This window comes from Aquila chrysaetos, chromosome Z, assembly GCF_900496995.4.
Source record: "Aquila chrysaetos chrysaetos chromosome Z, bAquChr1.4, whole genome shotgun sequence".
NCBI classification, from domain to species: Eukaryota; Metazoa; Chordata; class Aves; order Accipitriformes; family Accipitridae; genus Aquila; species Aquila chrysaetos.
Window position 1 is genome coordinate 17,145,708 of NC_044030.1, and position 15,112 is coordinate 17,160,819.

A 15,112-nucleotide genomic window follows, 5' to 3' on the forward strand; every position below is an offset into this window, starting at 1 on the left:
CCTTCTTCCGCCTCGGTGCGCCGCCAACCACCTCCCGGCTGCCGCCCGCGCCGCGGAGCGATCGTTCCGGGGAGAAGGGGCCGCGCCTGGCGGCCCCTGGCAGCGAGGAGCGAGGCCGGACCCGGTGGCTGTCACCGGTAATGCGGCGCTTAACTTGCCCTGAGCTTCAAAATGCTCCGAGGCCGCAGCCGCCCAGCCCAGTCTCACCCCGAGGCGGGAAGGGGACCCCGGGGGGAGGCGGGAGCGAAGCTGTCCGGCCTCTCGGCGGCTCCCGTGAACGGGCGACCCTCGGCGTCTCAAACCGAGGAAAGTGCTGCTGCCGCTGACAGTTAAACACGGGATATTTGTCACAACAACATCAAAACACTCAAATTAAATTATTAAAAGGATGGCAGCGGAAACGCGTCGTGAGTACAACACCAGCGTGGGCGTGGAGCCCACGGTAAGTTTCTGTCAGGTCAAACCGGCCCTCGCTCATCTCTCAGGGACCAGTTTAACAGCGTTAAGGTACTATCTGGGTTTACATGGTAGTTCTGTAATTAACCTAAGTAATTTCAGTATTAACAGAAGAATCCAGGAGCCTGGAAAAACACCATTATTTACCTATACTGTAGCAATGAATTTTAAGGCATAATTGTGCTCATTGGTTACTTAGTGAAAATAACTGCCTATTATCTCAGTAGCAAAAGCACTGCTTTAACGCTCTTCTAAAACACAGAACTTGAAATTCATTCGTTGCTGCAAAGTTTAAGGTATTTTTTCTGTGATTTTAATGTGCTCATGGGAGCAAACTGAGTAGTGGAGTAATACAAGTTTTTGCAGAATGCACAGAATGATCTCACAGTATTCAGAATCACCCCTTTCAGGCTGGATTCTCGTTTCGTTGCAATAGCTTTCTTTGGGGGTTTCTTTTAATAAACTATAACTATAAAGCTGTGAACAGTTAACTGGCAATTGCCTTTAAAAAGTGGGATGCTTTGTATTCCATTGAGTATGTGTGTGTTAATTGCTCTGACCAAAAGAAATGTAGTTTTTCACTAAATGTTGTGCATGTTACATTTTTACAATACCTTTAAATTTACCATTTGTCTCCTTTCCAAGCATACAATTTATTTTTAAAGGTGTCCAGAAAGATAGAAGAAGGACTCTTGTTCATATCCAGCAGCTCTTGGCATTACAGATTACAGCAGAGAGATTTTGAAATACTGATTAGTGTCATAGAGTGGTGCCTGGTCAAGATACTGGGCTGGATGCCTTCTAACCATGCATGCTGATGAAATTTTGAAGAAGTTTATTTTTGGTCTATAAAATAGCACAAGTCTAGACTAGATGATGCTGTAATGTAGAGATTTCTTACAGGTGAAAGCTTCCTGAAGCTACAGCTTTTCCTTTTCACTTGCTTTTCAAAATAGGGCAACAGGCTCTTTTGTTTGCACACACAAAACTCTGACTACACACTAAAAGAAAGCATCAAGAAGAAAATCAGTCACAGTTTTAACACCCAGTAGAAATACTACGTTTTTGGCTGGTACGTAGATCTGGGAAGGGCTTTTATTGTTCTTTCCAAAGAATAAATACGAAGCACTTGTAATAGTGATTATTTCCCTATGCAGGCAGAAAATTGTGCTTCTCACACTGAAAATGCACTCTTGCATTGTCATGGTTTAACCCCAGCCAGCAACTAAGCACCACGCAGCCGCTCACTCACTTCCCCCCCCACCCAGTGGGATGGGGGAGAGAGCTGGGGAAAAAAAAGTGAAACTTATGGGTTGAGATAAGAACAGTTTAATAGAACAGAAAGGAAGAAAAAAAATCACAACAATAATAATAATAATTGGAATATACAAAACAAGTAATGCAAAATGCAGTTGCTTACCACTCACTGACCGATACCCAGTTACTTCCCAAGCAGCAATCTGCCCCCCCCCAGCCCAACTCCCCCCCAGTTTATATACTGGGCGTGACGTCATACGGTATAGAATACCCCTTTGGCCAGTTTGGGTCAGGTGTCCTGGCTGTGTCCCCTCCCAACTTCTTGTCTCCCTCCAGCCTTCTTGCTGGCTGGGCATGAGAAGCTGAAAAATCCTTGACATAGTATACTTAGCAACAACTACAAATGTCAGTGTTATCAACATTCTTATCATACTGAATCCAAAACATAACACTATGCCAGCTACTAGGAAGAAAATTAACTCTGTCCCAGCCAGAACCAGGACATATATTTATAGGTGTTAACTATTCACCTTTCACAGCTACTGTAGCTAAACGATTATAAAACTACATTTAACTATGTAACAGTAACTTTCTTCTATTACCCTTACTTTGCTATGCCCAGAAATTTACAAACAATTCTGCAGTAGTATCATACCAGCTGATGCCAAATGTAGCACAACATGGTCCCTACATTCAGGAGGTTACAACAGCAACTAGTTCACGTTGTTAAACCTAGAGGATGATTTGTTTAAATAGAAGAAAAGCATTTTCAGTTGTATGGATTAATGTCAGACTACTTGAGAAGACATGGTGACAAAATGTTGCCATAGGATGGGTTGGCCTTTGTGAGAATGAGGCAGCAGGGAAAAAACACAAGAGTCCAAGGGAACAGAGGGACAGATTTGTTAGCAGAACAAACTCACTAATAGAAAAACAGGATCGGAACTATGAAACACTCAAAACTACCAAGATCTGAAATCTGCTATTAAAAAGAAAAAAAATTATTTACATATAATTTACACATGCCTATATATAATTTTTATATATCTCCAGAATGGAATACTACACACAGTGGTAGAAAAGGAAAATTACTGTAACTACTCAATTATAGGGAGAGAGGAGGAAACCCAATGACATCTACAGAGTGCACATATTTTAGGAATAGTAGGGAATAAGGAATCTTTCCAGATGAAAGAATACATCATAGCCATTTTGCATGTTCTGGTAATTCCACAAGGTTTTTATCTATATTTAAACAGGATTTCCATGCAGGTTCTAGAACTGTACGAATGTCTCTATTTTGTTACAGTGAAAATTACATGTAGTTTTAAAAGCTTGCAAATATTTGCTTTCCTACAACGTAAGCAAAAAAATGCAGTTATGCAAAAGTGTACTCTTTCATGTGCAGAAAGAGTTTGAGATCTTTTCATATTAACATTCAAATAGAAAAAGAGGTAACAAATAAGTTTCAGGTATTTTGATGTTACATGATTATTTTTGGTAGAAGCAAAACATAATTCTGAGCAGCACTGATCAATCTCATGTCACCAAGAGTTTCCATTTCATAAGCATCACAGTGAGGATTAGCTCAATAAAGCTAGAGATCATTTTAGCCAATTTCTCTGCAGAGCAATCATAACTTTACTGGATATGGTGGAAGTGTGCCAAGACTAGGTTTGAGCTCTTGAATTACAGGAAAGTTGCTGAGCATCCGTTTCTAAGGGGTGTCACTCTGCATCCAAGTAAGACAATAAATGAGGAAGAAAACATTTAAACAGCAGTAACATTTCCTTAAACAGGAGTGGGGAAAAACTCACCACTTCTGTATCCTTCAGTCTGTTGCATTTATAAGAAGCAATTTATAAATATAGGGGAAACAGGGGAGAAATGAATTAGCTTTCTATTAAACCATACCTGGGAAAAATCCCAGATATTTTGAAGGAAAGCAATGAAAACTACTGAAGGTGAAAAAAGGGAAATTCTTGAGTTTATGGATTCAAGATTTGCTTCTAGGAACTGAAATAAAGTTGTAGTTTCATCTACTCCCATTAGATCACATGCCATCCTTTCTTAAGAAGGAAAAAGTCCAATTCATAAAACACCGAAATGGAAAAATGGCTGCAAGCTGACAATTTCAATAGAAGAAGAAAGAAATGAGACTTCTTTCAGAAAAGGGATATTTTTTATTGTTATAGGCCAAGAATTTCAATGATGGACAGGAATGCAGGATATACAACCATTTTGTAGATTATGATTGTCCAAATGCTTCAAATCCCACCACAATTTTAAGATTAATAAAATAAATACTGGATAGCTTCTTCTACCATTTCAAATCAATTAGGTTTTTCATTGCCACAAGTATTTTTAGTTGATTCGCTGTCAGGAAAGCTAGTCCACCCTACTACGCGATACAAACTTTCGGTTATATTTGTTAGGCACTCCTTATCTGCCCCGCAAAAATGTACAGATTAGTAAAGAGTATGCAGATATTGCCACAGTTGTCTTGATCAAGGATATCCTATCAAGACCAAAAAAAAAAAAGCCCTTTTATTGATTTCTTCAAGTCCAGTTTGAAAACTATTAATATTCCTGGAAACTGTAAGTCTCTTGGACATTGCCCTTTGTAGATCTGTGGAGCTAGGCAGCCATTTTCTAAGAGGAAGACTGAAGGATAAAAGTTCTTGTTATATACACTCAGTGTCTGAGGACAGGCTGTAATTGAAAGTGGATGCTGTATGCGCATTGATGTAGGGCAATAGCACTTGGTAAGATTCAAATACTGTTAACTACCTTCTGCAAAAACCCAATCACATGAGCAAGACCACATAGCAGACAGTTTACACATACATGCAACAATGTAGTTTCACAGAGTTGAGACTAGGGAGACCGGTAATCATCTAATAACTTCAGTTTTGTCTGAAGTATAGCTTCCATTCCTTAAGGATATCAAGAGACCACTTTCCCTGATAGTTCTGATTGTAACTAATTCTCACTCAATTTCCTCCCAATTTCTGTCTTGCATTTGACTTGATCAAACAACCAACTCCAAGCCATTAATTCTTATTTCATTAATCTCAATTTCTCTAAGAGATAAAAATGTTTCTTAGACTAATATTTTTTCTTTGGCATGTTCAGAGCACTGTTGACGAGACCCTTTTCAGTCCTCCATTGATAGGTTAGAGCAAAACCAGCTCACCAATTGTATGCACCCAAAGTGCCTGCTTAGCAGTGCTGAGGTCCTAACAGATTCAGGACTGAGCAAGTAATTTACTGTAATGGTTGCAACGTGTTGCCCTGCTGGACTTCCTAAGCTGCTAAGGTAAATGCCTTCTCCTGGGGCTCCATGCTCAGCACACCCCACTGACATGCACCGCACTAATCCTATTTGAAACCCAGAAGGCTGGCAGAAGGGAGTATTCTTACATATCTTCTCTCCACAGCTTTTGGAAGATCCACTCAGCCACACCTGTGGCACCTTGCTGGGAAACCCAGAGCAACACACACAGAGCTGTCTCTGCTTGGTTTATTTCCTTGTTCCAGCCACAGGCATGGTGTCCCCTTTTCCCAACCCATTTGCAGGAAAGGACAAGCATGATGCTTCTGCAGAGGCTTCACAGGCACTATCTGCAAGGCCAGGAGCCAGTTTCTCAGAGACCGAAACTCAGACCACTGTCAAAGGGAGCCTGGAGCTGGGTCTCAGTGTCCTGCAGCAGGAAGACCTACTAAGGGTGCAGACTGTGAATCTTCCAAAGAAAACATAAGAGTTATCTCTGCTTTTTAGCACTTTATAAACGTCTTTAAACTTGGACCTGGTACTGATGCAATGCCCAGAACTCCCACTGAGAAAAAAATGAGAAACCTGTGTGTACAGTGAGAGGAGGTCATTTAGATTGCAGGGATTTGGCCAAGGACGTCTCTTACAAAGAAAAGTTTAACAAGTATCCAGCACAACAGGTATAAAACACTTCACCCAGCTCCTTTATAAGGTAAAGTGGTTTCCTCTTCTTTGAAAAGAACAGAAGCCTGAACCAGAAAGAGAGAAACTTGAAAAGAGGGAGAACAAGGCATTGCACTGACTGTCATCTGACTTCAGACTGATGAAAATATTGAGAGACCCTCCAGGTAGATAAGGCTGAAGGCTTTCAAATGAAGAGGTGCCAAGTTTTCAAATTCTCTCAGAGTTCCCATGGTGTCTTGTGTTATTTACTTCATCTACTAAAACTCTTGGAATTAAGTGGCTGATAAAATTGGAATGTCATCTTTTAAATATGAAAGTGGGTTTGTAGCTATCAGGATTGCAGTGTGAATGATAAGGGCTCAAAAATCAGAAGGGATATAACTGCCAGAGAGAGGTACATTAATGCATTTCCAGTACTGAAGAACAGGTGGTACTACCATCACTGTTCTCACCTGGAAGCAGCTTTCCTGATGTCTTGCCTTTAAATTAAGGCAAAAGTTGAAAACTTTCTTTTAAAGAAAAAATGATTGCTAACAAAAATTTGAAATAATCTTAATCAGAGCACCTTTTTCTAACAAAATGCTTTTATAAGCAATAGAATAACACGGCTACACTGGTGGGTTTTTTTTCAAATTAAAATATATTTCAGAACAGACAAATTGCAGTTGTAGAAAACTGTACAAAGAAACTATCAATGCTTCTAACAATTTTAGTAAGTAAAAAAGTAAACAGATGTGAAAAAGGATACAAAGAGAAAATGTACTGGCTTATGAAAATGTTTGTGTATACAAACTATCCCCAAGATAAAATATAATAATGTATATTGAATTTATGCAGATATGCTCTGGAAAGCATGTCTAATAAAACATTTACCTGGCCTTATAAAGGATACTAGTAATTTATACTTTGAATGAGAACTAATTTTGCTGTACTTACTCTCTGAATGCCAAATTCACGAACAGCTGCTATGTAGACAAAAAGTCCTGTTACTTGCCGATGAAGAATAAAGTGTTTTGCCTTTAAACCCAAGGTTTCCTACTAAGATGACCCAGAAAAGGCATGCAGAGCATAATGGCCTATAGCAACACTAACAGAACACAAACATGAGTCTCATCCTGTACCTCTGTTCCTTTAAGGCCATATATAAATTTGTTGCATCACCTCTAAAGAGAGGAACAACAACAAAAAAAACCCTAAAACCAAATACCCCCACAGTATGGTTGCTTAAATAGGACGTTATTTTCTGTCTCTTGTTGGGTAAAATTCCAGATAATTTCTGACACAGAGCAGAGCATTTGGAAATACAATACAAAAAGTCTTATTAAACTGATCTTTGACTTGCCAAATTATTCAGTGTGATTAAGGACTCCACCAAAGCCCAGCCAGAAAGAACAGCTCAACTCCTTCCGGTATCATTAAGATGTCAGCTGTAAATAAAATCTGTAATTGTTAATGGCATTTCTGTGCAAACTTTTGACATGGTATTTAGAATTACTTTCTCTACTAGGCTTTGCAAGTTTGCAAATACAGTATTTAAGAGGCCAGACTGTGTGCTGTCTAATAAAAGCAGAATGTTAGCACAGGTTTTCTAAACTAATCTGATAACTTCATTACATTGATTTAAAATTGGATCTGCATACAAAACCTCCTAGTAATGTACAACATCTAAATAAGTGACAAAGTGATTAAGCAATCCCCATAGGTGTACTGTTCTGAGAGTAAATAAATAGTTTAAAATACACATATCGATTTAAAAAATAGGAAATCGTATCCACAAAGTGAAGGCATAGCTAAGTTTCTACATTCCAATTCATAACTTTATCATAGTCCTGAATCCGTTGTTTTATGTGAGAAAGCTTATTCTTTAGGTATTCACAACGCTCCTTTTTCTCCAGAAATGCAGGATCCTGTCAAAAATACAAAAAACTTTACATTAATATATTATACGTTCTGACTCTTCCAAGAATAGTCTATTATCAGTTATGTTCTTGATTAAGGACAATATATAAATATTCTCCCAAAATCACTTTTTCCCTGGCCACAATTTCTTATTTCCTGCTTCCTGTTCCTTCATGAAAGGCTGGAAAAAAAGGTTCTGCTTTTATATACTGTAGTTACATAGTAAACAGAGCAGTTTTTAAACAGAAATCTGCAAATATAAATGACATCCTACTATATAATTTAGATTTTATATGTGCCTTGTGGTATGTCTAATAAATCCCTCCCCCTCAAAAAGCAATAAAGTTCAACTAACATGGACACAAAATTTGAATTCCATGAAAAAAGGTATTTGTAACATATTATGTTTCTAATGGAACAAAGGTATACATTTACCGCCCGCATTTAAAAATAACAAAGTGAAACCTCCTAGATTACACTGAAAATTACATTTTGAGAGTCTAAATCCCATGCCACAAAGAAAATACAAAACTTCTTTTCAAGGGTAAGACTATGTTTTCTGTTGTGAACTTATTATCTATGTTGTATCACTGTGTCAGTCAGTGAATATAAATTAACTGGATCCCCCATAATAACCAATCTTATAACACTAAGAGATGAGACATACTCTCAGAAGATGAAAATGCTTAACTGTTGTGGGTTTTTTTTCCCACACCTGGCTAATGGAATCATTATTCTCAAAACAGGTTGTTGGCATGAGTGGAGTGGGTTGTGTCCTAACTTGCCAGAGTTTTAGAAGACAAAATGTACAAAGTCCTGTAGTAGCTACAGATACCCTGAGCTAGCAAATTGTACCTAGTGTAAGACATGTGGGCTATTTACACTCTCTTTGCTAGATTCATTAGCAATGTAAAGCTGAAAACACTCACATTTTTCTTCTTCTTGTATTCTTGCAGAACTTTTGATATCCTTTCCTGTTCCTAATGAGAGACCACACATTTTTAAACACTTTGAGTGTACTCCATAACTTCATGTAAATTCTACAAAATGCTTGTCAGAAGTAGAATTCTCATTTGATCAATCCATTGAAGTTGTAACATCTTAATTGTAAGTCTTGTATTTGAGAAACAGTGAACATAAATTAACTGTAACTCACTCAAACTTGAAAACTACTAGCATGAAAAAAAAAAAACCAACCCACAGAAAAAACATGTATACAACTTAATTGCAACTTGGTGTCCTTGACTGATGACCAAACAAGAAATAACATATTTGGGGAAACTTTGTCTCCCACAGAGTCACTGCCAGCATTACAAGACATTGTGCCCTAGCTAAAGACAGTCAGAAACTGTCTAATACCACACCTGTTCTCCATAAGCCCATTTCACAGGTACTTACATATACACTTTCAGGATGTTGAGGAAGCTGTCTAAGCAATGCATCCAGCTCATCAAACTTTTTTAATACAGCATGAACTTCCACAGACAGTTCTTTATACTCAGCAAACTGATCATTGAATACTGCTTTGTACCGGTCTCGCATTTCATTTGTTTGAATTGCTGGGTATTTCCTTTTAAAAAAAAAATAAAATTCAAGGACTTGTTTTAGAGATAGGACTTCAACAAACACATGGACCCTTCACTTTGACAGTGTATTTCTGTATTGTTTGCTAATCTTATAACCTGCTAAAATTTGCATGTATGTAAAGCATTGAAATCACAGAATGACACAATGGTTGAGGTTGGAAGGGATGTCCAGAGGTCATCTGGTCCAACCTCCCTGCTCAGGCAGGGCCACCTAGACCAGGTTGTCCAGGACTGTGTCCACACAGTGTCTGAATATCTCTAAGGATGGAGACTCCATAATCTCTCTGGGCCACCTGTGCTAACCCCCACAGTAAAAAAGATTTTCCTAATATTCAGGTGGAACCTCCTGTCTTTCAGTTTGTGTCCTAGTCTATGGCAAATAGTACAAAAATTAATTTATGATCTCATAATTCACCATGGAAAGAGCTACCCTTTAAAAGGGAGCATGTTAATAGATTTAGCACTTAGAAAGTACAAGAGTAGTCAAATTTCAGGGGCTAAAAACACAAGTAATTTCCCATGCATTTTATTTTTTTCTAAATTGTCTGTATGGTGGTCTTCTGTTCCTTTGGCAGTTATAGTATTTGCTACATTATAACATTCTGCTTTAACATTTGAAGTTTGGGTGGGTTTTTTTAAATTTAAGATTCTTTATTTATATCACTGGTTCTATGCCTTTGATACCAGCCTCCATCCTCTCTATTGTTAACATTAACTTAATAAAGAATTATGAGTTCCCATAGCACATGCATGGCAGCGAAACCATGAGTGTATATATGAGAAATGCTCAGTGAAAAACATCATTCAAGTATTCTCCATTAAGTTTGTTCATCAAAGTCAAGTTACTTACGCTAAGTAGTCTGGCATCACTATAGGTTTAGGAATGTGGCCTGCAGGTATATGACCATTAAGTAGTTCTGGTTTTCTTTCCACTGATTTAAGCTGCCTGTAAGTGACCTCTTCTCTTGGTCTGTCATCACTTTCATACTGTTTTAGAAGAAAAAAAAAAAATTCTTAATGAAGTCAGTTTTACTTCATTTGCAATATACATAAACCACAAAATACCCAACTCATTTGAAGACAGAGGTAGAAATATTGAGCAGCAGTAGAAGCAAATCATAGGTTTTTATTACAACCCTTATTGTAATTAGAAAATTAGTAAAGAGTTACAGTAATGTTTCTTACACAGTATCCATCTTCAGTTTGTCCTAACAGTGGTCCAATGACAAATATTTCTTGGGGCTTGGAAAGATTGGTCTTGTATGTCTTTAAAAAATGATTTAAGGAAGTTTCCTTGGATATCTAACTGATTTGTGAATGAACAGGAATCACTCAGTTCTCTGGAGTTCCCTTTTCCCCCTGTTTCCTATTGCACAATTTATTCTTTGATCCAGAAATAAAAGCACGTGGAGTCTTGTTGGACCACATAAAAAAGGATCCTGATCCAGTACTGAAGCAACAAAGAAAACAGTGGTAGGAAATTCACAGTATCTAACAGGAGACATTTAAGACTGAAATAAGTACACCACAAATTCTCTGGGAATCAACATCTGCTGTTAAGATCCTATACAATCTTTGTAGCATATGCAACCGCATCTTTGTGCGGCAGAAGCGCTAACATTGCTGATACTTCAGAACTGGCAAGGATGTCTTTGGAGCAGTCTCAGAGACACAGGAACAAGTTAAACTCACAGAGTACGTACCCCTGTGCTTCCACTGGCTCTCCTCCAAATTAAGCAGCCAGCCAGGAGGAAGGAGAGTCTCTAAACCCTACAATGCCATCAGATGACCTGCTGTTCTAGCCATGTCTGCAAAACTCTGTGATAAATGCTACAGAACTTGTAACTTCATAGAAGAGTGTAAGAGCACACAGAGTCATCAGATTTGCTATTTACAGTAAATTTTATAACCTAGCCTAACTAGTAGTAGTTTCTTTACAAGCTTGTTCTGAATCTTCTAGGTAGGAGAATGTTGTCTGGACTACATTAAAGAATTAAACCTCTCTTCCAAGCCAAATAAGTAAATAAATAGATAGGTCAATCGAAATAGTGACATGAAAAAGAACAACCATTTGGAAATACCAGTAAACAGAAGAATAAACTCCTATTTCCTACCTTCTTTTCTGGAAAAGAGGACTGTGTTTTCATCTATCAAAAAATGGAAAGAACTGTAAGTTTTATTTTCAGCAAAAACAGTATGCAAAAGCAGAGTCTTAAAATCTAAACTTTCTCAAAATCGTGCTGTACAGAGAATTACATTTATATTTAGGTATGAAGAAATTTAACATGAGGAATATTTTCAAATCAATTGATTTAAAGACTGTTTAAGAACAGTGGAACAAAAACAACCACCCAAAACCCCGAACAAAGACAGGATCTCCCAGAGCACAGCTGTAAGGAACAGCTTGCAGAAAATACTCCATCCACTTCCCAGTCTCCTTTATTATTTCACATTCCAGCCCATATTAACTCACTGACACTCTGCAGCCTAATTCATTGCCTAGAAAACACAACAGTGCGCTAACCGGTAGCTCAACCAGCAGCTATTTTGCATAGCACTCTCCAGAGCCTAACCTATATTATAGAAGAATTCCCTTTAGAAATATTAAGTACCTGGAATAAAAGAACATGGATTGTAACAGGGAAGAGTGATTGAATGCCTTCTGTATAATTAATTCCAGCAATCACTTCATTCTTGCAGGACATATTAAAAGTGGGTTAAAAACTTTTATCAAAGAGCTGCAATGTACCTTTCAAAAGGGGAGTCTCAGTTTTATGCAAGATGGTGGAATGGAAACCAGCGTTGAATGAAAATGCTGCAAATCAGATGGCAGTCACAAAGCAGAGGACATGCAACTTTAAACTTGTGCTCTCCTACTAAAATCACTTAAATGCTGACCCCTCCTTAAGTTAGGCTTATGTAGGCTTCACATGTTAATTTTTATGCTATATTAAGTTTTATTAATTTTTTTTAAGGTCTTTTTGGTGGTGTTTTCACGTGAAGGAAGTTTTACACAAATGACATTGAATTCTCTAGTTGAGAGGGCTAAGTCTCTACTATTACAGTTTATCATTAACCAGGTGAGTATTGAATGCTTCTAGTAAGGGCAAGGGCAGCAGCAGTGCAAAATACTTGATGTGAAAAAGATAAAGTTGATTGAAATCTGAGACACCAAAATCTAGCCAACTCTGTTATTACTATTATTTTCTGATAACTATTGTAAGGAAAGCTGAAAAGACATAAAGAAGTAGGTTGGAGTTTTGCTTGCAAAGTAAAAATCAGTATTTCATGTTCTTATGGTCCGTCATGCTAGCCTGTAATGTGCTGAAAGCAGTCTTCAAATAAATGCTAGGTGGCTTTAAGCCTAACCCTACTGAACAGCTGAACAAGCACATTGTTCATTGCTTCCTTTGTTTGGAAAATAAGCACCAGGAAGTAGTTCATAAGCTGACGCAGGAAGAGAGCTGAGTATTGCAAAGAGAACAGAGCCAGCTCCTTGCCAAAGTGAATAAAAAAAAAAAAAAAGCCCACAAATTTGGATCAGACATCTTAAAAACACCTTTTGTTTGGCGATCTCAAGTACTGTTAAGACTGGTGAAAGCTCACCCTCAAAGGCTACGGACCTGCTGCAGAGAAGACACCTGATACGACTCCATCTACAGCATGGCAAGATCTTAGAACTGCTCCCCATCACACCTTACCCAGTAGATACAAAATGACTTACCTCCCGTTCCATTAATTCCCTGTGCCTCCTAGCTGCCTCATGCCTCCATAACTTTAGAGAAACCACCGCACTAATTAGGTAGATGATCACCGTGACAAACAAGAAGATGATTGCTGCTGTCTGACCTCCCTCTACACGGCAAAAAGATGCATTTATTGGTGTCTTAAACAAGTGGTAATAGCAGAGCCCACCACGGTTGGTGTCGTTGACGTACACTATGGCAGCTGACATGTACAGAAAGAACAAGGCCACGTTAATTCCGAACTCAGTCAGCGGCCACCAGTTGGAATCGAGAAGGATAGTCCGGTAGTACATCGACATGCCCAGCACCAGCAGCACTATCGTGACTATCCACGCCATTCCCGCCACCACCAGGATGAAAGGCGTTTTGGGTCCGCTGTAGGAGTAGCCTCCATAGGCGCTGCCGGCCCCGTAGCCGTAGGGCTGCGAGTACCCGAACATGTTGTACCACTCGTTATCCTTGTGCACGTAGGCCGTGACGCAGGCGAAGACGGCGGCGCCCAGCAGCAGCTCCGCCACGCAGAGGATCCTGAGCAGGCCGGCCCAGGACTTCATGTAGGCGTACCGCTGGTTGTAGGCCTCCACCCGCTCGCTGTAGGTCTGCCCGGTGGCTGCGCGGTGCTCCAGCGACCCGAAGGGGTCCCCGGGCAGCATGGCTTCGGCCTCCTTCCGCGAGTCGTAGCTCCCACCCGATCCTCCGTAAGGATCCTTGTAGGAGCCGGGCACCGACCTGGGCTCCGGCTGGAGAGGGGCCGGGGAGGACGGCGGCGAGCATTCCACCCCGTCCGAGATGTACCTGATGTCGGAGGCCGCGCTGTCCCAGCTGGAGCCGTTGTTGCGTCTGCCTTTGAAGAAGTTCTTCCACGAGTCCGGGATGAACCGCCGGACCGGCTTGAGCTCGGCCGGCCCGCTCGGGCCGGGGCTGCCCTCGCCGGGGTAGGCGTCGGGGCCGAAGGGGGGCCGCAGGGGGAGCGGGGGCGGCGGCAAGGGGGCGGCGGTCCGCGGCTCCGCGTCCCGGGGGAGCGGGGAGCCGGGGCCCGCCCCACGGGGCAGCAGCGACCTGCCGGGCCGCCCGCCCTCTGAGCCGGCGCTCCTCGACATGGCCGGCGCTGGGGCCCGGCGTCAGGCGCTCCCCGGCCCCGCTCGGCCGCCTCTCATTCACCCGACGGGAGAGTCCAAAGGGCGCCCCGCGCCGGGCGGAGGAAAGCGGACGGTGCGGCCGAGGAGTGCGCCCGGGTGGCCAGGCCAGGGAGCAGCCGGCGCCCCGCCCCGCTCCGCTCCCCGCCGGGCCGCCCTCGGCACCCGCACCCGCACCTGCGCCGCCCCGCCCGGGCGGCCACACCTGCGGCGGCCGAGCGGCCTTGGCCCGGGGAGGCGGGAGCTTCCGGCCGTTGAGCCCCGGCGGAGCCCGGCGCGGGCGGCACGGCGCGGGGAGCGGCCGCTTTCCCGCCCGCTGCTCCGCCGCTGCTGGTCGGCGGGGGAGCGGGGGCGCGGCCCGCCGGTGAGGTGCGCCGGGGCCCCCGCGGGATCGCCGAGCGCGGTGAGTCACGGCAGGGAGGGGCGTCCCGGTTACGGGGCGACTCTGAACAGGCTGCGCGGGCAAGTAAGAACCACTTTTCTCGCGTCCTTTATCAAACCCGGGGCTATTCTTTCCCCCAGCACAACCGCAGTTTAAGGAGAAAACCGGCACCCTGCACCGTCAACTTCTACGGAATGCAAAGGGCGCGAGGGCTTCTGCTTGATTGTTGAATTTCCCCCCTTGATAAATTGCGGAAATATTTTCAAAAAAGGCGTCCCAAATAATCTCTCATACAACGTGTCCAGTTCATATTTTTTAATATTTTTAACTACTTTAAAATATTTTTTATGTTTCCTTCCTATGTTATGTTCACATAAAATATCTGTTGCAGAGTGCAAAACAGCATTAATGCAGTAGGAGTTTTATTTACATCCTCAGTATGGGATATAAAATTTTTACATACACGCTTCGGTCTCTTCTCTTAGGAGGTTCAAACTTCCAAACAGCAATTTTTTTCAAAGGTGCAAATTTTAATAAAACCTTCAAATGCCAACAACTTATCAAATGTGGACTCCAGAAACATGCCGTACAAATGCAGAGTAAATAAAAATGTGTTAAAAATAGGCAGTGTCACTCTTTATCTACAGTCTCTTTCTAACTCTATTAGTCTTAATTTATTGTTACCCCTTTTT

The 15,112-nt window shown here is 41.4% G+C and overlaps 1 protein-coding gene across 1 annotated transcript; it reads right to left on the reverse strand.

Moving 5' to 3' along the window:
• Window positions 1-7,166: 7,166 nt before the first annotated feature.
• MARVELD2 (MARVEL domain containing 2) lies at window positions 7,167-14,206 on the reverse strand. The gene is made up of 6 exons (XM_030003643.1): window positions 12,881-14,206; window positions 11,271-11,303; window positions 10,007-10,143; window positions 8,969-9,140; window positions 8,500-8,550; window positions 7,167-7,578 (listed from the first exon to the last, which is right to left on the reverse strand). The coding sequence occupies exons 1-6, from the start codon at window positions 14,000-14,002 to the stop codon at window positions 7,462-7,464; spliced, it is 1,632 nt and encodes a 543-aa protein (XP_029859503.1). The 5' UTR covers window positions 14,003-14,206; the 3' UTR covers window positions 7,167-7,461.
• Window positions 14,207-15,112: the final 906 nt, after the last annotated feature.

Bases quoted from the DNA above. Each gene is read 5' to 3' on its own strand.
- MARVELD2 (XM_030003643.1), bottom strand. From the start codon at position 14,002: ATGTCGAGGAGCGCCGGCTCAGAGGGCGGGCGGCCCGGCAGGTCGCTG. The intron at 11,304-12,880 runs GTAAGTCATTTT...ATTTTTTGATAG, and splicing joins GGGAATTAATGGAACGGGAG to ATGAAAACACAGTCCTCTTT. The intron at 8,551-8,968 runs GTAAGTACCTGT...GTCTCTCATTAG, and splicing joins AACATCCTGAAAGTGTATAT to GAACAGGAAAGGATATCAAA.